This window comes from Pelobates fuscus, chromosome 1 (genome assembly GCF_036172605.1).
Source record: "Pelobates fuscus isolate aPelFus1 chromosome 1, aPelFus1.pri, whole genome shotgun sequence".
In the NCBI taxonomy this organism is placed as follows: Eukaryota; Metazoa; Chordata; class Amphibia; order Anura; family Pelobatidae; genus Pelobates; species Pelobates fuscus.
The window spans coordinates 400,272,509-400,295,837 of NC_086317.1; the positions used below are offsets into that span (position 1 = coordinate 400,272,509).

At 40.1% G+C, this 23,329-nt stretch overlaps 1 protein-coding gene across 3 annotated transcripts in view; it reads right to left on the bottom strand.

Annotated features, from left to right (window-relative positions):
* Positions 1 to 211: 211 nt before the first annotated feature.
* The window catches only part of AGAP2 (ArfGAP with GTPase domain, ankyrin repeat and PH domain 2), a 294,442-nt gene continuing 271,324 nt past the window's right edge, over positions 212 to 23,329 (bottom strand). For all 3 annotated transcript variants that reach the window (XM_063427736.1, XM_063427727.1, XM_063427718.1), the window contains 5 exons: positions 16,792 to 16,940; positions 8,375 to 8,465; positions 7,558 to 7,780; positions 7,106 to 7,361; positions 212 to 5,438 (listed from right to left, as the gene is read on the bottom strand). In XM_063427736.1, the coding sequence (XP_063283806.1) occupies positions 5,232 to 5,438; positions 7,106 to 7,361; positions 7,558 to 7,780; positions 8,375 to 8,465; positions 16,792 to 16,940 (926 nt within the window). In that variant the 3' untranslated portion in view covers positions 212 to 5,231. The remainder of the gene's footprint in view (positions 5,439 to 7,105; positions 7,362 to 7,557; positions 7,781 to 8,374; positions 8,466 to 16,791; positions 16,941 to 23,329) is intronic.

Genomic DNA, 23,329 nt, shown 5'->3' on the forward strand with positions numbered 1-23,329 from the left:
AGTGGCTGGTTTTCGACAATACCTCAGAAATTTATAGAGCCTGTGGCTCGGTCTTGTCCATATGCTTGATCATTTTACATTACATGCCTGTGTGTGAATAAGGCCTTTGTGTCATTAGTTCCTCAATCTCAAAAACGCTACTAAAGCTACTGCTGACTTAGCTGAGAGATATCACTGATATAGTGATATGTGACGGTACCTATACATTAAATGTTATGGGGAGATAAAACATTTTAAATTAAAGGGGCAGTCTAAGCACCATAACCACGGCGGCATGTTGCAGTCGGTACAGTGTTATTGGGGATGTTTAAGTGGTTTGACAAATAACAATGTTTCCTCAGTTGCCCATTACCATTATGGTTCCTCACTTGTCATATTGCAACAATGGAATTTACAACATTGACTGACGCTATCAGACAATCAACGCCGTGCAAATTTTACAGACGTTAGCATTAATAATATGATAAGGAAAGTGAACGTCAGCGGCATCTGGGAAATCCTTGGTTTGTGTCCAACTGCTCAAACATGGTTAAGTCACAACACTAGAATCCTGCTAGCAACATAACTCCTACAACTGGCTGAAGTGATTCTAGTATTTACTCATTAGAGTGCTTCTTTAACAATGATAATTCTTTAATTTCAGTTTATATTAAAGAGCACATTTCTATTACATGGAAATTTACTATTTGTACATGTATTTGTCTATGCAGGTTTTATCTCAAATGAAGATCTTCTTGCAACAGTGAGCATAAAGCCAAATCCCAATACTTCATACCTTATATTTGGAATTATCTGCGTATAATTTCATGTAACAGCAATTTAAGATCTTACTGATGCTTACTACCATGAAGTACCAGACACTGGCCCCACTTCTAGATGGGTTTATGCTTGTCATTATACACTGTCCTGAACATTACAACTGTTTTCATAAAGCACATATAAAGCCAATCTTATATGTGAGCACACTACGTCCAGGACAACACAAGCCCACATGAGATACACGCTGATCACAAACACAGCTTCCCCAAACCACAATTTCACTTCTTACTGGAAATTGTGTCAGGAAAGACTATATTATCAGATTTCACAGGTTAAATTAATTTCCTTTGCAGCCATACTGCTTTTTAACCATTTTGTATAGTGGTAATCAGCACACATCACCAGTAGTTAGAGACAATTCCACAAAATGTAGACAGCCAAAAATAAAGCAATTAAGAGAATAAAATGCCTATGGATTTTGTATTTCAATAACCCTGGGAGACCAACACTTGACCAACCTTCTGTAGAATCAAAGGTAGCTAACAGGTAGCTCCCCAAATATAGTACAATCCTATGATCCTCAACCAATTGCCCTAAGCTCTGGGATACCAATACAATGGAAGCTACAGAACTACCTAATGCCCAGCCCTGTTGTAATGCAATGAGTTGATCACTCTTTTAGTACCAAAAGGCTTAATTAAGCATAACCTATCTTCCGTCCACTGGAAATGTTACACAGTTTCAAATTACTAGAAATGAACACGAATTTCACGTCTCAAACATTCACCACTGCCTCACGCACATCACACATGTTGCATTATTAAGCTGCCGTACTTAATGAAAAATAGAAAAAAGAAACACCCAACCAAAATGCCTTATAATGCAAGTTAACATATAAATAAAACAGCTATCTCAGAAAAATCACTTAAATACCTTCATGTGCACGGCAACACAATGTTCACCACTTTGTCCATGGGTGCAGGTCGCCTATTTATAAGGTCTAAGATTTCAAAACTCAAACGTAGAAAATAAATTGTATTACAAAAACAACACTCCTTTCTCGTACATTCAAGTGCACAAAGCACTCACTGTTTACAAGGCTTGAAGGTTAATATAAAGATATATGATTGTTCCTTGACCCTACTACGTAATCCAGTGGTGGCTCTATGTCACACCCCAGACATTTGGGAGCTCCATCTTCAAAAATGCATCATGGGAAATGTAGTTCACAAACATTTAGGGTGTCAAGAGTAGCCATCACAGCCTTAATCCATTGGATGCATTTCCAACTGTTCCCTTAAAACACCTGGGTGAATTAACCGGTTAGAGTGGTAGCTGATAAGGTACTTTTGAATGGCAAATAAGAAAACATGGATATACACGTAAGCTCATGGAAAACACTGACAAGTTTTCATTACTTAGTACATTTAGCGTATTGTCAATGAAATAACCTATTGGTCATGTTTAATGATAAATATAAGGGTGTTTGTCCATACAGTTGTGAATTGTATTTGTAAGGACATGTAGTTGATAATATATAATACTATTTCAATAATCTATTGATATTGCTTTCTTGACAAGAGTGTTTGAAGTCACATAGCTGTGGAGAAAGGACATAATAAGCCGTTTGCGAGAATTTGGAGTGCTTTGTTTGAGGAAACAACGGTTCTACACCATTTCTATTGTAAAGGAGAGAACATGCTCTATTACTCTCAATATTTAAGATCTTTCTTGGAATCAGTGCCTTAACAACTACAGAAACAAAGGCTATTATAAAATAGCATGTGAATCTATCACAGGCAATATAACATTGAAGTGAAATCACACAGCAGTTTGGGAGTCCCAATAGCATTTCTGAATGGCTGCTTGGGGTAGGAGGGCTTCTTACCAGCATCAAAGCTAGTGTTTTCTTTTCTGCATAATGTCTTGCTTTTCATAATGTCTATAGACTGAGGTTTTATTTCTTCTTATGTATCTTGTTTCAAGTTATTTTTGTCAAATGTAAGGAATAACTTGCCATATTGGCTTCTCTTTCTGCTTGCAATATCGTAAGACACTTAGCTCCCCATTCTATAGCATTCATCCTCTCAGTACCCTGTGTACTGATTATCAGATTTCTCATGGAATTCAATATACTGGGTTGAGAAATGCAAAATGAGGGGTTACAAACTGAAGCTCCTTAAATATTTTGCCTTAGACGGTATGCAGGAAGAGAAGCCAATAAGATAAAATATATTTTCACAAAAATAACTTGAACACATTCGAAAACATAATAAACTCAACATTGGCAGGATGAAGAGAATAATCTTATTATGCAAAACAAACATTAAAGATCCAGATGAAACGTCATTGTTCACTTTTATACACTAAAGTGAGTCATGGATCTTCTAAAATTCAAATAGAACAAATCTCCAAAATAGGGAATTACTTGTCCATATTTTAGCTGGAAAGATGTTCATATAGTACATATTCTTCCTTTTAAACCAATTATTAATTTAGTGTCCATAAGATGTGTGCATACCTTCCTCAGATATAAATTGTTATATTGCAAATTTGAATTTATTTACTGCATTCCTGCCATTTGATATGCAATCAGCTTAGGAGACAATAGTGCTGCAATGACTACTTCACAAGGAGCACATGTCATTTACTCCTACGCGCCAGATCTTCATTTCTCCCAAACATCTACTTTTAATGTTTCTCTAATATAATGGGCTTCGTTTTAATATTGATTGACTGTACTTTTAGGTGTTTTTTTTTTTATGTGCTTTTAGGTTATGTTAGAATTTTCAGTAATCTTTCTTTTCATTGTAGATTGAATTCAATAAAATAGACTTAAAGGGCGTTCGGGCTGATGGAAAAAAGACTGAGCTGGCCACTTGACTATATCACTGAGGTCAGGATCAGCAGGATCGCTATCCTATCCAAGCCCTGAGATTTTAGGGTCTCTAAATGAAATGTAAACACCACCAGAGCACTGCAATGTCCGGGTAATGGGTAATGGGTATGTGCAACGTCTCTAGTGCCCCAGGGGCTGCTGTAGGGTTGGTGATTTTCCCATTGCACACAGCTCTCTCTCATTGCTCTGTTGTTGCTCAAAGTAACCAAATAATACAGTAACACTTCATGGAATCACACCACCGCTGGCTGCTGCTGCACCACCAGGGACCTAGAACAACCTGTCAGGGCAAAAGCTAGGAAAAGAAGTGAGACATTCAACTAGTTAGACGGAGAGCTCTTGGGCTTGGGCATGTGGTGGGGCTCAGCAAATATTTTGTTCTCCATTGCTAAGGGTGGCAGTGCCATGGTCAGGAATCATGCAGTTGGATTACACTGAACAAGGACACAGACCAATACTGGTGCCCAACATACTATTTTAAATGGAGATCTTTCAAACAGAGCACTCCTTGCTAACCAAGAATCTACTTTCTTTGCATTATTTCCAACTAAGTGCAAATAGCTTTCAAAATGATTTCGATTTTAAATGCTGACCCGATGGTAACTGCCCTGAGGTGTTAACATACATCAGGTTAGGAGACCTTTCCAAGTTAATACGGATCTACACGTCCTTCTTTCACATTACCAGTATGAAATCTCATTAAACTGTATTGTAAGTATTTTCTCCAATCACAAGCAAAACATTTTTTTTGAAATGGTCAGACATAGAAAAGAAACTTGACCCTTTAATAATCTAAATTTTGAATGTCATGAATATAAATATACCTGTAACTATTCTAAAATACCAGGAATGTTATATTAAATAATCATATTATCTCATTTTTTCAATTATATTATACTACTTTTTTAATCAGTTTATACCAAACATTCGATTCTGAGACAGTGCCATATGTAGCCTTTTGTGTACTATTTCTGTATTCAACCTATTCCAAACCTTTCATATTGTTTACCTCAACAGAACTGTGCACCCCAGAAGATTTTGGTAACAGAGCTTTTAATCCAAGACCTCAGGTCACTATTGGTGGCTGACCTATGCCAGACAATGTATGAGTCAGACACCTAGGTGTAAAAATCCTTAACATGGTCAAAAACTTTTAACCATGGTCAGTAAAACTGGTTATAGGAAAGAACTTTGTGCATTGCATGGTATGAACTTTACCTTTTGTAAACATTGCCAGATAGGGACTGTACTGTAAAACAATTTCTTCATTAATGTAAGGATTAAGGCATTAAATACTACCAGGCTGGATCATAATGAGAAAGCATGGAAGGGTGGGATAGGATGGTCAACACTGTAATGGGGAAAATATAATTAAAATGGCTGGTAATTCTCCAAACCGATTCTTCCAAAATATACACATTTTGACTGTATATACACTAGCATTTTTCTTTTTATCAGAAGGACAATTCATACATTGGCACAGAAACGCAACTGGACAAGCCTGTCACCGGGAACAGAGTCATTTATTTCCAACCAACATTTGTCAATCTCTTCTACGTAATGACATGGTTGGCTATACAAGGGCAGTTCGAGAATCAGTCCTTGCAATGCTGGTGGAGCTGCTCTTTCTTCTCAAGATGGGAGTTGCCAGGGCACTCGATGGCTCATTTGGGCAGCCATGTTGTAATAAGATGTCCACGCACTCTTGACTTCCAGATTTTTTAGCAAAAAAAAGTGCTGTGTGGCCATTGCTGTCCCGAGACTTCACATCAATGCCATACTACAAAACAAAAATGAATGCATGTTTCATTGAAGATAGAGGTGTATTAATACATTTTATGATATAAAGTTTATATTTTAGTAATCTAACTGATCATTGTAGCGGGACTGCAACAAAACTGTTAATTTCCCTGGTTTCTCTGTTGTGTGTGTACTGTCTTGGCAAGAGTCCTCCCTCCCTTTCGTGTATTTTCCCTATCATGCTCCTGTAGTTTACTCTGTGTGTTCGTCTTAATGGCCTGCTCCTTGTTTGGGAGTGCCGGCATGAAGGGAATCCCTTCCCCTCCCTAATGGGGACCACCTCGAAACCTAATTTAGAATGTTGTTGTAGACCATTCACACCTCATAACAAGGTGTCAAAACCGCAAACCGCAAGGGAAGCCTCGGCACATGCCTCCCTAGGGTGGCAGACTATTTGTTAGATGAACGCCATCCAGGGGGAGCATTTGTGGATTGCTTCCCACCTCGTTCGGTTTATGAACGAGGACATCCCCACTCCCAGTGCCCCCTGGAGTGTTCGCACCAATCAATTAGAATGTTGGCAACTTGCAATATAAGCGTGCATTAATTAATGAGTGGTTCCCTGGGTGGCCACCATTCGCACAAACAACGCTGGCCAGGGGGAGCATTTGTATCCTGAATAGAGACACTTCTCTTGCCTGGTTTCACCCAGGGACCCTTCTGAACAGAGGCTGTTTTTGACAGTTGTCGTCTGGGGAGTCCCTGAGATTGGTGGGGACACTCTTTAGGGACAATAGCGGTTTGGCAGGCTTTCTGTAGCTGGGAGTCAAAGAGGAGGGAAGCTTTCCCGCGCTGGGGCTCCCAGGTACAGAGGCTCATGGGATGAAGACCCCTTGTCACCGGAGGTGGAAAGCCCTGAGGATGGGTGGCGGGAACAGGGGACAAAGGGACTGGAGTTCTGTTTCCGTCAGGAGACCCTTGGGAGGGAGAGGACCCTGGTAGGGGACCCTGAGTGGCGGGAACAGGGGACAAAGGGACTCAGGTTCTGGATCCATTATACGACCCCTGAGAGGGGGAGGACCCTGGGAGGGGACCTTGTCTTTTTGTGTGATCCACCCCTTGCATGGGAAAAAGTATAAAGCTCAGTGTGGCCAATAAAGTTTTGTTGTACCCCTGGAACTGTGTGTCATCCGGTTACTGGGGGGGAAATGGGTCTCTTCATTTATTAATAGCGGAGGTAACCAGCCGAGTTACCCTGGGTCCGCTACAATCATCTAGTAAATTAAAAAGTGAATACATTTACTCATGGAAAGATATATATCTTGTAGAAATATATCAACTGGGTGCTGCTGAATGGACCACTGTTTATGCTTATCAGCAGAACCCAAATTATCATAATCCGAGGGTTAAAGCTTTCCTATTATGTTTTTTTTTACATTCAAAAGCTAAAAAACAGCCGGGTTTAGAATGCATATATAGTACACATATTTCTCATTAATATTGTCCGACTGGGACCATACCTTGAAAGACCATCATATACATGTAAAAAATGAATAACTTTGGCCCATAGTAAATAAAAGAGTGCAAAACATTACCTCACATTCCCCAAACAGGTTGAATAGAAGTCTAAAACAGGACAGCATTATAAATTGTTATACATAATTTATGTTACTTATCACAGCCTGTTATTTATTTATGATGGCTCACCCAGATAAGTAGTTGTGTGATGACTACATGGGGTATTTCACAGGCCACGTGAAGGGCTGTGCGCCTGTCTCTGTCTCCAGTTATCCCATTGATTTGCTCCTTGTTGCTATGTGCCAAGAGAAGTAGCACATTGCCAAGATCTTTCTCCTGTACTGCTCTGAAGAGTTGCTTCACCAAAGGTACACCTGGACTCTTTAAAGGAGCCAGAAATAATCGTTGCTCGTATTTTGCCCTGATCCAGGATTCCCTCTCTTCTCTGCAGCAAAACCAAAATAAAGCCAACAATTAGTATCACTTGCATGTGACTTGATGATAGTACACATGCTTTTACTGTGGTAGATCAGTATAATTATAATGTTTCTATCAATGGTTAATGTATTTGTATATCAACAGTTAAAGTTGGAAATAGTACAACTGGTCCTTGAGGTGTTACAAGAAAGTTTCTAAGATACCTAGTGGCGTCGTGATGTGGTTTAGTCCTTCCTTGCGTTGTCATCTCCCAAATACTATTGGCCATTTCATTGCCAATAGATGTAAGCACAAGTGTCAGCTCTAGAGGCCAGTCATCTAGATCAAGGGAGCGGACCCGAGACAAATGTGTTCCAAGGTTCCTATGGATTCCCGAGCATTCAATGCAGATCAAGGCACCCAGATTCAAGCTTGCCCAGGTGGGATCTAGAAAGGGTAACATATTGTATACAATAATACTCTACGCACATTCTGTTTAACAAGTACAATAAATAAGTCAATAAACCATGCTTAATGCTCTGCCATTCATTTTCAGATGTTAACTAATTTTAGAAGTGTTTATATCCTGTTCTGTAAAGTGAACTTTGATCATGCACATGAGGCTCCTGCAAGGTCTAGAAAGCTACTAACAGTGCATGATATTAGAAGTTTTAAGTTAAACAGACTTCAATAATGGAAATATAAACATTAGATCTCACTTTACAGGAAGTGTTTAGGAAGGCTGTGCATGTTAGATGCAGGGAGGTGTGACTAGAGAGGCGTAAACAAAGTGTTTCAACTCCAAAATGGCAGAGAATTGAGCAGTGAGTCTGCAAGGGCATGATCTATACAGCAGAACTGATTCATTAAGCTTCAGTTGTATTGGTGACTATAGTGTCCAGTAAAAAAAAAGAGATTTTACAAGTAAAGATACATTGAGAAAATCTCAAGTATGTTTTAGAATATTGATGTTATTACCTAAGTCAGTGGTGCTAAGTTCACCACATGAGCCAAAAGACGGAGTCCACATTAATAACTTACTTGGTGCTCCACAATCCACACAGAACGAATTCCCTCTAGCATTCCGTATGGACTGGATAGCTACAGCTTCACTTTGGCTGTCCATTCGTGCCTTGGACAAGAAAATAAAATAATCGTCTTTCAAAATTATTTCCCACATAGACACACTTTTTATCATTTATATCCAGGGAAAAGCAATGTATGAGAGCAAATAAAAAAAAAAATATATATTTTTTTTTTAATAAACTATGTTTAGTGTTTATGTAGATATCAAACTATGTTTAGTGTTTAGTATCCTGTAGGATAGCATGGCTTGTGAGCCAATATTGAACACCTAAGGTGTAGAAATATATGTATTTGACTCCTTTTGACTTGTAAACCATATCTTGTGTGTGTTCATGAAAAATCAAGCACAAAATCTGTTTTACACAGTTACATATATAGCCTGTATGAAGTCATACATATACATTAAACAACACCAAAAAGAAAAGAAACAATAATCAATTAACACAATTGCTAAGCAATAAGCACGCTGGTTTTTTTGACACTTTTTATGAAATTACGAAAAAGAGTTGATATCTGTTTATATTTTAAGGGTGTCACTTGATGCAATATTTCACCCCAAGCAAGCTATTGATGAAATCTTATTACATTTTCCATAAAGTGTAAGATCCTGGTTGGAAATTCATGTAAAGTAACATATATTGCTGAAAATTGCGCTAATTTCTTCAAACGTTTAAATAGAAAACTAGAAAAATATAGATACTGGCCTTATATGTACTGAAACAGTTTGAAGCCATTTCACATTTTTTTTTTTTTTTTAGATAACCTGCAACACTTGTTAAAATGCTTGTAAAATAACTTTAGATATCCCAAATGATAAAAAAGGCCTCACTTTTAAGTTTTACATGCCCAGGTACTTTAATAGTTGCTTTTCTTATATAAAACCAGACAAATCATCAATTAGGTACATGAACAAATTACTGCATGGAATGTCTTCCCCTCGGACAATGACACATCTGGTACTGCATTCTTTTATTCTTCTATTTAAATAATAGTGCCACCTAGTGGAAACAAGTTTGTTTTTCCATCCACCAAGTACCTTAATTAAGCTATAGAAAGATCCTCTAGTTGCTGGGTAGGAAAACCAGAAACACGAGTATCAACTGGAAAAACAATATAAGATATATATATATGATAAGGTTATATAGGTAAAATAAGTCTTAGAACAATAAATAGAAAAATGGTCATAAGTGGATAAAGAATTAATCAAGCCAAATGGCTAACCTCCTGTCTTCAGGGCTCTTCAAAACATCTACTGTACTCAGACTCTGGACTTTAATATAATTGAAATGGTCCACGTCTGAGATATATTAGAGATGTGAAAGAGCCTTATTACAAACTCATAGTGTCTAAATGGAGATTGACATCATAATAAATTGCCCACTCTTAATATTCTGATACATTAATCACCTTCATAGAGTGAGTGGAGGTTGCAATATAAAATGAAAGCCAAGTAAATACCTAAAGTGGCTTGGAACTAAATGATATCTAATTCAAATTATATACAGCTAGTAACAGAGTATCCAAAAAGCCTCATATGTGTACAAAATAAGAATGGCTCTGTAGTAAGTTAAGCAGTAAAAGACTTTCTACATTTGCAGCCAATTGAACTAATACCATATGAGTACTAGCTATATAATAAATGCACCTATCCTAGTGTGCAAATAATCAGTTCCACATAATGCAGACTCCTAGTGTTGTCAAAAGACCCCAGTCAGACTAGGTATACAAGAAAGACAGGAGGGAAAAAATGATAAAGTGTTAAAATAACAAAGTGCTAATGTGCAGAACCATGGTTAGGGTGTTGGTTACATGCACATGGTGATACAGTGCCCTATAAGTGAGAAAAAGTGTAAGTGAAGGAATAAACCCTCAACCCGACGCGCGTTTCGGTGCCAGAGTGATGCACCTTCGTCAGGGGCTGAATCCGTTCTGACCAAAAGGTCTCTGTTAAATACCCTTAATTCTGTTAATGCTCTGAAGATGAGCCAATCAGAATTCATCCGTTTTTGGGCGCCAAAATACCGACGTCACAATATGCTAATTAGATTTATAAATGGTCCAATAAGAGGTTGACCTTCATAAATAGATTGTTACCTGCCAATTGAAAAGGGAATTAACCCTATAGGTTCCAGTCGTCCGATCGTGAATACCTAAAAAGGAGTAATATAACAATAAACTTGTCCACCAATCCGTCTTAGACAAAGACGCCGGTATACTTGTACTTACTGGACATACCCTGTATCGGAACTGAATGTAATATATTTACATACTTATGTTATATCGCAATACAGCTCAAACAAAATTTCCAATCAGTGTGGATAGTATTAGTCCCGTTGGAGATCCGACTCAAAGAGACAATAATCTGTCCGCCCTGACTGAACTAACGACAAGCAGTCGCTCACTGTATATATATACCCAGTTATAACCATATGACGAGCCAATATTAAATATAGTCGGCACCCACACTAGTGATGTATGTAATTCAACTGTATATCCAGATGAATTAGCTTTATCAATTTTAGACTCATTACGGCAATAACATTTTGATACCGTCCCCTGTATTTTGCTCAAATTCAGTTCTCAAGGATTAATAAATAAATATGGTTTTGATTTTGCCCAACTATAAAGGACTTCTCCGATGTATTGGCATATACAGAAACACATAATTAGGTCAAGAAGTCCTAAGAATGATAAATCAAGGGTAATGTGTCTAAAGGGCTGATAAGACACAAAGATAAACCCCCTGTCCAATAACAGTGACTTCCTAGATGTAAATATTATAATTACCAAGATGTTAGCCAGGGGACTATAATATATGATGCCAGGAGCCTTATGGAAACTTATGGAACAGGTCATCAGAGCCTGTCCAAACTATCAGGATGTCGTCAATATAACGTTTCCATAAATTGACGTATACAGTGTATTTGTCAAGTATTGGGCTAAAGACAATATTTTTTTCCCACCAACCCAGGCGAAGGTTAGCATAGGAGGGGGCACATGTTGTCCCCATGGCTGTGACCTTCAACTGGTGGTAGTAACTGCATTTGAACAGAAAGCAGGGGCGGACTGAGAACCCTCAGGGCCCACGGGCAAAATAAATCAAGGGCCCCCTTACAGGCCCCACCCATGCTCCGTAGCAAGCCCCACCCTTGTCCCGCCTCCAGCCACACCCTACACAATCTTTAGACACAAGGAACAAAAGTGCAATAATCCCCTCAAGGCCCCAGTAGAGACTACAATTGAGGGCTAATGGGCCATGGAGGGGGGGTCTTTCTAGCAGAGGCTATCTCAGTGTTATTTAGAGAGTGTTAGAAAGAATCTACTCGAGCCCCATTAGAGACTACAATGGAGTCTAATGGGGGCCTGGAGGGGGGTCTCTCCAACACTCTGGTTCCTATTTACAATATAGCAACACAACATAGCTTGCTGATACCTAGGCCAAGTTGGCTCCTCCTACCTTAATTACTGTTGCTGGAAGGCTGTGGGCTTGCTGGCTGCGGCTGGCAGGCTGTGGCTTCCCGGCAGGCTGTGGGCTTGCTGGCTACTGCCGGCAGGCTGTGGGCTTGCTGGCTACTGCCGGCAGGCTGTGGGCTTGCTGGCTACTGCCGGCAGGCTGTGGGCTTGCTGGCTGTAAGCCTGTGGCTTGTTGTAAGTCTGTGGGCTGGCTACTGGCCTGTGGCTGGCTGCTGGCCTGGCTGGCCTGTGGGCTGGCTAACTGGTGGCTTGGTTGGCTTGTGGGCTGGCTGGCTGGCTACGGGGGCACTTGTAGATTATTTAAAGAAATAATCCATGCACAATAACCACTGCTGCTCTGTGTAGTGGTTATGGTGCCAGGAGGGCCAGGACCCCCTCCCAGAGTAAGTAGTCAAACCGTTTAAGAACAGTTTGAAAACTTACCTGGGGTCTGCTGGGATATGGGGCTGTAGTAGGGTATAGGAGCAGTGGTGCAATGTGTGAGGGGTGCAGTGTGTGTGTGTGTGTGTGTGTGTGTGTGTGTGTGTGTGTGTGTGAACATATAGGGTGTGTGTGGCAATGTTAGTATGGGGGTCTGTGTATGTGTGTGTGTGAGGCAATGTGTGTAAATGTGTAGGGTGTGTGTGGGGACAGTGTGTGTGTATGGGGGGCAGTGAGTGAATGTGTATGTGTGTGTGTGGGGGGGCAGTGTTTGTATGGGGCTAGAGTTCACTCTCACTACTACGACCACCAGGAATCCCTGGTGGTCGCAGTGTTGAGAGTGAACTCTAGCCCGTAGCTCCAGGGCTAGAGTTCACTCTTGCGAGAGCCGGAGCGTTGCCGTGGTAACTGCGGCAACGCTCTGTGCTTGCGTGAGAAGGACCCAGAGAAGCTGCAGGCTAAGCTCCCGGGTCCTCACTTCTTCCCTCCCTGCCAGCTGCCCGCACGGTGCCTGCAGACCGGGGAGAGAGATCGGCTGGGGCGATCCACCAATTATATATACAGCCCTACTGTGTGCCTTTTTGTCTCCCCCAGTCCCTCTGTATGTTTCTTTCTCCCCCTCACTGCTCCTCTGTGTCCATGTCTCCCCTCTCCTTCCCAGTCTCTCTTCCCCCTCTGCCTCTTTCTCCCCCTCCCCTTGTGGGTCTCTCTTCTTTCTCCCTGTGTCTCTCGTCCCCTCTGTCTCTTTCTCCCCCCTTTCCCTGTGTCTCTCTCTACCCCACATCTCTAGTCCCCTCTGTCTCTTTCTCCTCCCTTTCCCTGTGTCTCTCTCTACCCCACATCTCTCGTCCCCTCTGTCTCTTTCTCCCCCCCTTTCCCTGTGTCTCTCTCTACCCCACATCTCTCATCCCCTCTCTCTTTCTCCCCCTTTCCCTGTGTCTCTCTCTACCCCACATCTCTCGTCCCCTCTGTCTCTTTCTCCCCCTTTCCCTGTGTCTCTCTCTACCCCACATCTCTCGTCCCCTGTCTCTTTCTCCCCCTTTCCCTGTGTCTCTCTCTACCCCACATATCTCTTCCCCTCTGTCTCTTTCTCCCCCCTTTCCCTGTGGCTCTCTCTACCCCACATCTCTCATCCCCTGTCTTTTTCTCCCCCCTTTCCCTGTGTCTCTCTCTACCCCACATCTCTCGTCCCCTGTCTCTTTCTCCCCCCTTTCCCTGTGTCTCTCCCTACCCCACATCTCTCTTCCCCTCTGTCTCTTTCTCCCCCCTCCACCATCTCTCTATTCCCCTTCTTTCTCCCCCTGTGTCTCACTCTCCCCCTGTCTATTTCTCCCTCCTTTCCCTGTGTCACTCTCTCCCCCCCCCTCTGTCTCTTTCCTTCCCCTCCCCCTGTCTCTCTATTTTCCCACTGTCTGTTTCTTCCCCTGCCTCTATCTTTTCCCCCTCTCTGTTTTATTTTTCCCCCTCCCATTTACCAAGAGAAGACTGAAGGGGCCGGGTACATGCTGGAGCCGCCGGGCCGGGTGGCAGCCTCGCCGGTCCGGCGGCACTCCTGTCAGGCTGTCAGTAACGCTGAGGACGGAAGGAGGGGAGGAGCATGTCTCTCTCACATGCTCCTTTGCGGTTCCCACAATTCCCAGCACAGGATGTGCTGAAATCCCCTGCTGTAGGCACTTTTCAGTGTGGCCGCTGTAAAGCCTGTAAATTGATTAGAAAACAATCTAAAACTTTTACAAACTCGGACAACACAGAAACCCACACAACTAAAACTTTTGTCAACTGCCAAACAGAAGGATTAGTATATCTCATCACCTGCAGTTGTAACCTGAAATAGACAGTAGAAAGGAAGAAAGGCTGCGCCAAGAATAAAACAAAACAAATAAATAAATAAAATTAGTCGCAATATATATTGGAAAGTAAAGCTTACTTTCCAATATATATTGGGACTAATTTTATTTATTTATTCGTTTTGTTTTATTCTTGGCGCAGCCTTTCTTCCTTTCTACTGTACATTCTCACTCAAGAGGGTAAGAGGGTTACCCTCTGTAAGGTTGCTGCCTACCTATTATATTATTAGCGCTTACCTATTTTTTTTACTTTTTCTGTAACCTGAAATATGTGGGCAAGACCTTTAGACATTTTAAGAACCGCATCTTGGAACACGTAAACTCTGTTAATCCATCTAGACAGACAGATACACCAATCTCACAACATCTGAAAATTCAGCATGGCGGCTCTGCACATGGTTTATGGTTTAATGGGATAGAAAAAATCAAAATGGGCCCAAGGAAGGGGGATTTGGACAAAAAACTTTTACAGCGAGAAAGTTTTTGGATCTATAAACTGAAGACCTTATTCCCTCTGGTCCTAAATGAAGGTTTTTCCTACACTTCCTTTATTTCTGATTAAGTTACCATCCCTAATTGTAAGCACGCGACTTATATAAATATTGTAAATATGTAAATAATTTATTAGGTATTATATAGTTTATATGTTTCATTACGGGTTATTTACCTTTAAATGCTCTCTGCTGACCCCTAGTGATGGCCGATTGGCATACTCTACATTTCTTTCTTCGAAAAGGAAGTTATTAGGCTCCTGGCATCATATATTATAGTCCCCTGGCTAACATCTTTGTAATTATAATATTTACATCTAGGAAGTCACTGTTATTGGACAGAGGGGTTTATCTTTGTGTCTTATCAGCCCTTTAGACACATTACCCTTGATTTATCATTCTTAGGACTTCTTGACCTAATTATGTGTTTCTGTATATGCCAATACATCAGAGAAGTCCTTTATAGTTGGGCAAAATCAGAACCATATTTATTTACTAATCCTTGAGAACTTAACTTGAGCAAAATACAGGGGACGGTATCAAAATGTTATTGCCATAATAAGTCTAAAATTGATAAAGCTAATTCATCTGGATATACAATTGAATTACATACATCACTAGTGTGGGTGCCGACTATATATAATATTGGCTCGTCATATGGTTATAACTGGGTATATATATACAGTGAGTGCTTGTCGTTGGTTCAGTCAGGGCGGACAGATTATTGTCTCTTCGAGTCGGATCTCCGACGGGACTAATGCTATCCACACTGATTGGAAATTTTGTTTGAGCTGTCTTGCGATATAACATAAGTATGTAAATATATTACATTCAGTTCCGATACAGGGTATGTCCAGTAAGTACAAGTATACCGGCGTCTTTGTCTAAGATGGATTGGTGGACAAGTTTATTAAGGGTATTTAAGGGTATTTAACAGAGACATTTTGGTCAGAATGGATTCAGCCCCTGACGAAGGTGCATCACTCTGGCACCGAAACGCGCGTCGGGTTGAGGGTTTATTTCTTCACTTACACTTTTTCTCACTTTTACAGTATCACCATGTGCAGGTAACCAATGCCCTAAGTATGGTTCTGCACATTAGCACTTTGTTATTTTAACACTTTATCATTTTTTCCCTCCTGTCTTTCTTGTATACCTAGTCTGACTGGGGTCTTTTGACAACTCTAGGAGTCTGCATTATGTGGAACTGATTATTTGCACACTAGGATAGGTGCATGAATTAAATAGCTAGTACTCATATGTTATTAGTTCAATTGGCTACAAATGTAGCAAGTCTTTTACAGCTTAACTTGCTACAGAGCCATTCTTATTTTGTACACATATGAGGCTTTTTGGATACTCTGTTACTAGCTGTATATAATTTGAATTATATATCATTTAGTTCCAAGCCACTTTAGGTATTTACTTGGCTTTCATTTTATATTGCAACCTCCACTCACTCTATGAAGGTGATTAATATATCAGAATATTGAGAGTGGGCAGTTTTTTATGATGTCAATCTCCATTTAGACACTATGAGTTTGTAATAAGGCTCCTTCACATCTCCAATATATCTCAGACGTGGACCATTTTGATTATATTAAAGTCCAGAGTCTGAGTACAGTAGATGCTTTAAAGAGGCCTGAAGACAGGAAGTTAGCCATTTGGCTTGATTAATTCTTTATCCACTTATGACCATTTTTCTATTTATTGTTCTAAGACTTATTTTACCTATATAACCTTATCATATATATATATATATATATATATATATATATATATATATATATATATATCTTATATTGTTTTTCCAGTTGATACTCGTGTTTCTGGTTTTCCTACCCAGCAACTAGAGGATCTTTCTATAGTTTAAACATTTAAGGGTTATGCCCCGGGACACTTCTGGAGTGTCATTTAAGGTGTGACTTTCTACAGGTTTAGTGGACTAGCCCAGATTTGGACAGCCACTATTTGTGGAAGTCGTTTCTCTCATTAATTAAGCTATCTTTGCTATCATAACGCACGCACGTGGAAAAGTATGGGAGTATGCACCACATTCTTAGAACACAGCATTAAAATACTTAAAAACATGCATCCCCTTTCCAAGTGTAAATTTATTTAACTATGCAAATCCATTTACCTTGTTTTTACTGCTTTCACAGCACTGTAGACTGGCAAGGATCTGGCTTTCGATAGCATGTACCCAAGAATCTCTTTCTTCAAAACTGCCGGTTTCAAAGTGCCACGTCTGACCAGTACTAGAGACAATAATGAATTCAAAGTTCTCTTCTACACAAAAAAAAATAAAAATAAAAAGATAAGGCAACAGTCGGGGAAAGAAACTTTGAATGTGGCCTGAATTTATACATTTCTGTTTCTCTGTGTCTTATTTAAATTCGACAGAAATATAATTTGGAAGCTTGTTTTGTACCAAAATTAACTAACTTTAGACTTTTGGTATGTTACTTTATGTTTGTTTTTATTCAATCAAAGTAGCCTATGTTCAATTTATACACCTTATATATATATATATATATCCCTTCGGACCTTATATATATATCCCTTCGGATAAGGTAGAAATAGAAATAGGTGATTTCTGTAGAGCTGTGTGTAAGTATCTGTTTGTTGTGTTAACCAAAAACCAAGTGAAACCATCAAGAAATCACAAATCTATGCAATCACGAAAGAACGTAAAGAAAATACAAAATATAATAAACTTTATCATAGTATAAAACTCTGGTTACTGCAACAAAAAGAAAAATGCTGAAAAAAATAGAAAGAAAATGCCTACGTTTTCAGTGTGATTCATAAACAGGAGGAAACACAAATTACAGATTCTGGATTACTATTTAAAATGCTGGTTTACACAGAAAAACTGCTAGGTCATCACTTATATATTGCATATGTTTTGTGTCTAGAGCAAGTGCCTCTTCTTTATTCCACTTAAATATTTGCATACTTGAACTATAAAATCAGTGTTCCATACTAATATTAAACATGGCATAAAGCACAGCACAGTTGAATAACTAAAGAATATCCCCCGCGGGGGAATGTCCAGAAGTTGTTGAATTGGAAGGCCACCAGATACCAACAGACAAGTAGTCATCTTCTACAGATGTCACTTTTTACAGTACTCTCCACTATTACTTATGTCTGCATGTGTTATTTTTTTAAATATGTTATGTGACCTACCTCCAGTGAATATTTTGCTGTTGCTCTTATTTTACTGGTGAATTTACTAACACTCATATAAGTGTGTGTATATATGTTAGACTTGTTCATAAATCCATTTCAGGTAAACTGAATGAATCAAATGTTCATCTATGAACAAACAAATCGATCCATTGGACAGATTTGAATGAGTTGTTTAAATCATCCTTGGAATCAAGGTTTATTCGTTCAAAGGGATTTGTGTTCAAGTCTCATTGTATATGTATATAATATCATAGAAAATATATATCTTACACGATCCAGCATACACTCACTCATTCACTAAAAAGCATTTTCAAAGCTTGAATGTATGAGTGAGAGCGCTGGATCTTGTATATTGTACGAATTGGCCCCAGCAGTACCCCTGTAACGTATTTCTGTTCATTTAAATCAATTTAATCAATTATCAAAATTGCTGACTCACACTTGATATGATCTCTTACAATATAGATATGTTCTATAGCTTATTATTTTGATACTTGTAAAATATAGTTTCATGAGGTAGGCATGAAATGTACAGGTATTATTTATGATGTCTTATCTTTGCCATCTCTAGGGTTCCTGGTATGAAAGTGTACATTTGTCCCCCACTGGGCCACTTATCTAGAGCTAGCAACTTCAATCAAATATAAATAAAAATATAGATTGACCAAACCTTTAAAATGGTGAAATTCAGGTGGTCATCAGTTAATAATTGTTACATGTGTTTAATATAAACTCCACTGCCCAATTAGTGAGAAATAAACAATTAGATCTAAGCAACATCAAAAAGCCACAAAAAGTAATTTCAGATTCTATTTTCTAATATTTTGAGAATTTGACTGAGATAACTAAGATAATGACGTGCTCCTCGACTTCCAGTTCAGGAAGTAATTAGCGTTCTTAGGGTGGAGGTTCTCTTTCAATGTTATTACATGGGAGTAAAAAAAATCCTTCAAATTCCTTCTTTTCCTTATGCAAACCATTCTGTTCGAGACTTGATTTTTTTCTTGTACTAGTTTGCTTTCATTCAACAAAAGAGACAGTCAAGCAGAAATCACGTATTCTAAACTTCATATATTTCTGTTTGCAAGTTTTTATCTTTACCAAGAAATGTCTGAATACAAAACCTCCTGGGCACACATTGTACCTGAAAGTACAGATGTTGAAATTCCCAACACAATTTAGCGTATTATTTGGTACACTCTAAAGTTAAATAAATACATTTAATTAATATTGTATAATAATAATTTTAAAAAAATATTTTAATGTTAGAGTTCCTTGGTAAATTTAGAATCAGGCCCTACCTTTAAATATAACAACAACAAAAAAATCGCCATAGATTACACCTTAATGGCAATGATAATAATAATAATAATAATAATAACAGCGTTAGGACACAGCATTAAGTCAGTCTTCTGGAAGCAGCTGCTACTGCTCCACCTCGGAGAGAAAAAAGACATCATCTATGTACCAAAAGTTCAATAACAAGATATAGTTATGTCTTATTTAGAATTTTAAAGGGATACTATAGGCATCAAAAGCAGGTTAGCTTAATAACACAGTTTTACTTCCTGTCAAATCTCTGCTATTAAGTAGTTAAATCACTTTTGTTTCTGTCCATTCACCGCGAGCCACACCTGACCCCCTGACTGTGATTGATACAGTCTGCCTAAAAGAAAGTTGCATTTCACTCAGACGTTAACTTGCTTTATAAATTCTTCATTTTTGCAGTGCAGATTCAAAGGTTGTTGGTATAATGGCAGGAAGGGTGATGGTATAATGGCAGGTAGGGTGTTGGTATAATGGCAGAGAGGAGGGGGGGTATAAGGGCAGGAAGGGTGGGGGTATAATGGCAGGGCGGAGGGGGGATGTCAAAGTGTAAATAATATTAGCTCACCATTCGGAGGGGTTGCAGGAGCAGCAGGGGCTGCCTCAGCTCTTTCAGCCTCCAACCAGCTCCTTCCCAGTGTCAGGCAGTGCAGGGCAGGGGATCTAGACAGGCTGACTCTGACCCCCTGCATGCTCAGAGTGGCCGCACAGGGGAGCAACCTGGCTCTGCACCCCCTGCTGGTACACTCCATAATAACCTCTCTGCTACTCAGTGATGATTTAGAACACAGGCTGGGAATCCCCTCCCTGTGCTCTGACTCACTAACTGAGCGCCGGAGCCACGAGGGAGATGATATTATGTATGAACCAGCAGGAGGTACAGAGCGTGTCACCCCCCTACAGAGTAGCACCCGGGGCGGACCTCCCCCTCCCCGTCCCCGCACACTACTTAGTACACCACTGGGTGCTACCATCCGCTCTACCTCTAAGGCTCGCAGCCTAGGTGTTCTCTTTGACTCCGACCTCTCCTTCACCCCTAATGTCCAATCAATCGCCAAATCCTACCGCTTCCATCTCAAAAATATTGCGCGCATCTGATCTTATTTAACGCCTTATACAGCTAAGGTGCTTGTCCATGCCGCAGTCCTCTCTAGCCTTGACTACTGTCATTTATTTCTCAGTTGTCTTACATGTTCCCAACTTGCCCCGTTACAGTCTATAACAAATGCTAATTTTCCTGTCCGCTTGCAACTCCCACGCCTCCCACCTTTGTCAGTCCCTACATTGGCTTCCCGTAAGATATAGGACTCAATTTAAGATCCTGATGCTTACAAATCTCTACACAATGCTGCTCCCACCTACTTATCCTCACTAATACACAAATATGTCTTATCTAGGCCCCTACGCTCTGCCGGAGACCTACGTCTAACGTCTGTTCGTACTCCTACCTCTGATGCTCACCTTAAAGACACCTAGGGCTGGACAGTTCCTATGGAATGCCCTTCCCCTCTCTGTTAGACTTTCACCCAATCTCCACTCCTTCAAAAATTCTTTGAAAACTTACTTCTTTAGGAAAGCATATCAATTAAACTGTGAACAGCTTTCCCACCCCGCACCCTGATTCTGCTCCTGCAACTGTCATTAAAACAAAACACTAAGCGCTCAATGAACACTATCCTAGCAACCTACTTTTCTACCCTACCCTTACCTGTTGTGTCACTATACCCCACTCCCTCTAGCATGTAAGTCCATTGAGCAGGGCCCCCAATCCATATGTTCCTGTGTGTCCAACTCATCTGGTTACAAATACATGTCTGTTAGTCCACCCATTGTACAGCGCTATGGAACTTGTTGATGCTTTATAAATAATAATAATTGAATTAATGCATATCTATGGGGAGCGTTCAGAGTTTCCATGTAGAGCGTGGAGATGCTGAATGCAAGTGATGCACACAGTGCAGAACTGAAATTGAAAGAACCTCTAGTGACTGTCTTGTTACTGTGTTGTTACTAGGCAGCAATGTAAACACTTCCTCAGAAAAAGGTCATTATCTCTAAAAAGTATTTCTGTTTTCTCCATCTGCAATTCTCTTCATTAACTGATGTAGGGGTGTATTAACCGCGAGGCTGACAAGGCATTTGTCTTGGGCGGCACTTTCTGAAAAAAAAAGCCACCCCCCAAATCGCCCTGGCAAATGCCTTGTCAGCCTCTTGTCCTGGGGGGCCGAGGAGCTGGCCGGCTGGCCACCTCAGGGCCCCCTGAGGCCGGCAGCGGTGGCACTTTCTGGGGGGGGTGGCGAGGGAGCACTGAACCTCCTGTTCAGCTCCCTCATGTGCACTGCAGTGATGCTGGAGCCGGAATATGACATCACTCCGGCCCCGGTATAACTACGCGGCACGTGGGGGAGCTGAACAGAAGGATCAGTGCTCCCTTGCCGACTGCAGTGACCAGCCGGCCGCCCAGCAGCCCCACTGGACCCCAGGGAAAGCGGGGATCCACCCCAGCACTCCCAAAGGAAGGATGGGGGGATTGAATTTAAAAATAAATAAATAAATGGGAGTGTGCTTGTGTGTGTGTGTGTCTGTTAGTGTGTGTCTGTGTGTCTGTTAGTGGGTGTGTCTGTTAGTGTGTGTGTGCATCTGTTAGTGTGTTTCTGCTAGTGAGTGTGTTACTATGTGTGTGTCTGTTAGTGTGTGTGTGTTTGTTAGTGAATGTGTTAGTATGTGTGTGTTGGTTTGGGTGTGTGTCTGTTAGTGTGTATGCATTTCTGTTAGTGAGTGTGTGTGTGTCTGTTAGTAAGAGTGTATGCGTGTCTGTTAGTGAGTGTTTGTGTCTGTTAGTGAGTGTGTCTGTTAGTGAGAGTGTGTGTGTCTGTTAGTGAGTGTGTTACTATGTGTTTGTCTGTTAGTGTGTGTGAGTGTGTGTGTGTGTCTGTTAGTATGTATGTGTCTGTTAGTGAGTGTGTTAGTGTGTGTGTGTCTGTTAGTGAATGTGTATGCATGTTTGCTAGTGAGAGTGTATGCGTGTTTGTCAGTGAGTGTGTGTGTGTGTGTCTGTCAGTGAGTGTGCATGTCTGTTAGCTAGGGTAAGTGTGTCTGTCAGTGAATGTGTGTGTCAGACTCTGAGTGTATATGTGTCTGTCAGTGAGTGTGCATGTGTGTTTAGAAGGTGGGGAGGGGGAGAGAGGGTGCCTGAGTTTTATCATGCCTAAGGCAGCACAAAACCAGGATCCACCACTAAACTGATGCTAGCTTGTGACTAAACATTTTGACAAATGACACATTAAGCAGCTTTAAGTTTCTCTTAAAGTTTCTCTTGATTTTTTTCCATTAGTTGCTATGCTCTAACACTTATTTGCCTTAGATTAAAGCACATCTTTCATTTGACAATTCATAGCATTATCTGATGTATTATACTGTAGAGCTAGCAGCAAGGCTTCTTGTTTTTCTAAAACCCCTTTTTCTTGTTTTAGTTCTGTTTTTGTTACTTTAACCACAGATCTCCATTTTGTGCTACATGGTGTGATACATGACTTTTGGGTTAACTTTTCACTTGTTCACATCAGTTGACATTTCATAGATTTAGATATGTACTCAACCGACTGAGCCATTTTAGGTGAAAAGCGTCAAGCAACTTTGATGAGTGTCCTTCATTCATTAGGATTGTGTGCCATTTTGGTGTGAGCAAAAAATATTACCTCAGACCAGCAAGTGTCCAAAAAATAAAACGGTTCTCTTATATATTTTCCAAGCAGAAAGACAACTAAATCACTTTATTGTAAGCTCAATAAAACAATATTACAGTCTTCTGTTTAAATATGAACTGTCACATAACAGTAAAAACAGATCATTTATCCACACCAGTAAATGTTATTGAAGTGCATGTATTATGTGTAAATCACCTACAGACACAAACATTTGTCTGCAGCCAATGTGTCTATATGAGTCTATATGAGTCTGCATATTCAGACTGCACACTTTGCCACAAGAAGAAGGAAGGCAAGTTTATGTATTTCCTCATAGCAAAATGTTCTAAGATTGGGAGTCCCATATGTATGGGGTTATCAAATTAATGGCAGTCAAAAAATAATGAAGTATATCTTGGGCAACATATTTAATTTAATTTTAATGTTTTGTAATGGACAGAAATGTAACTA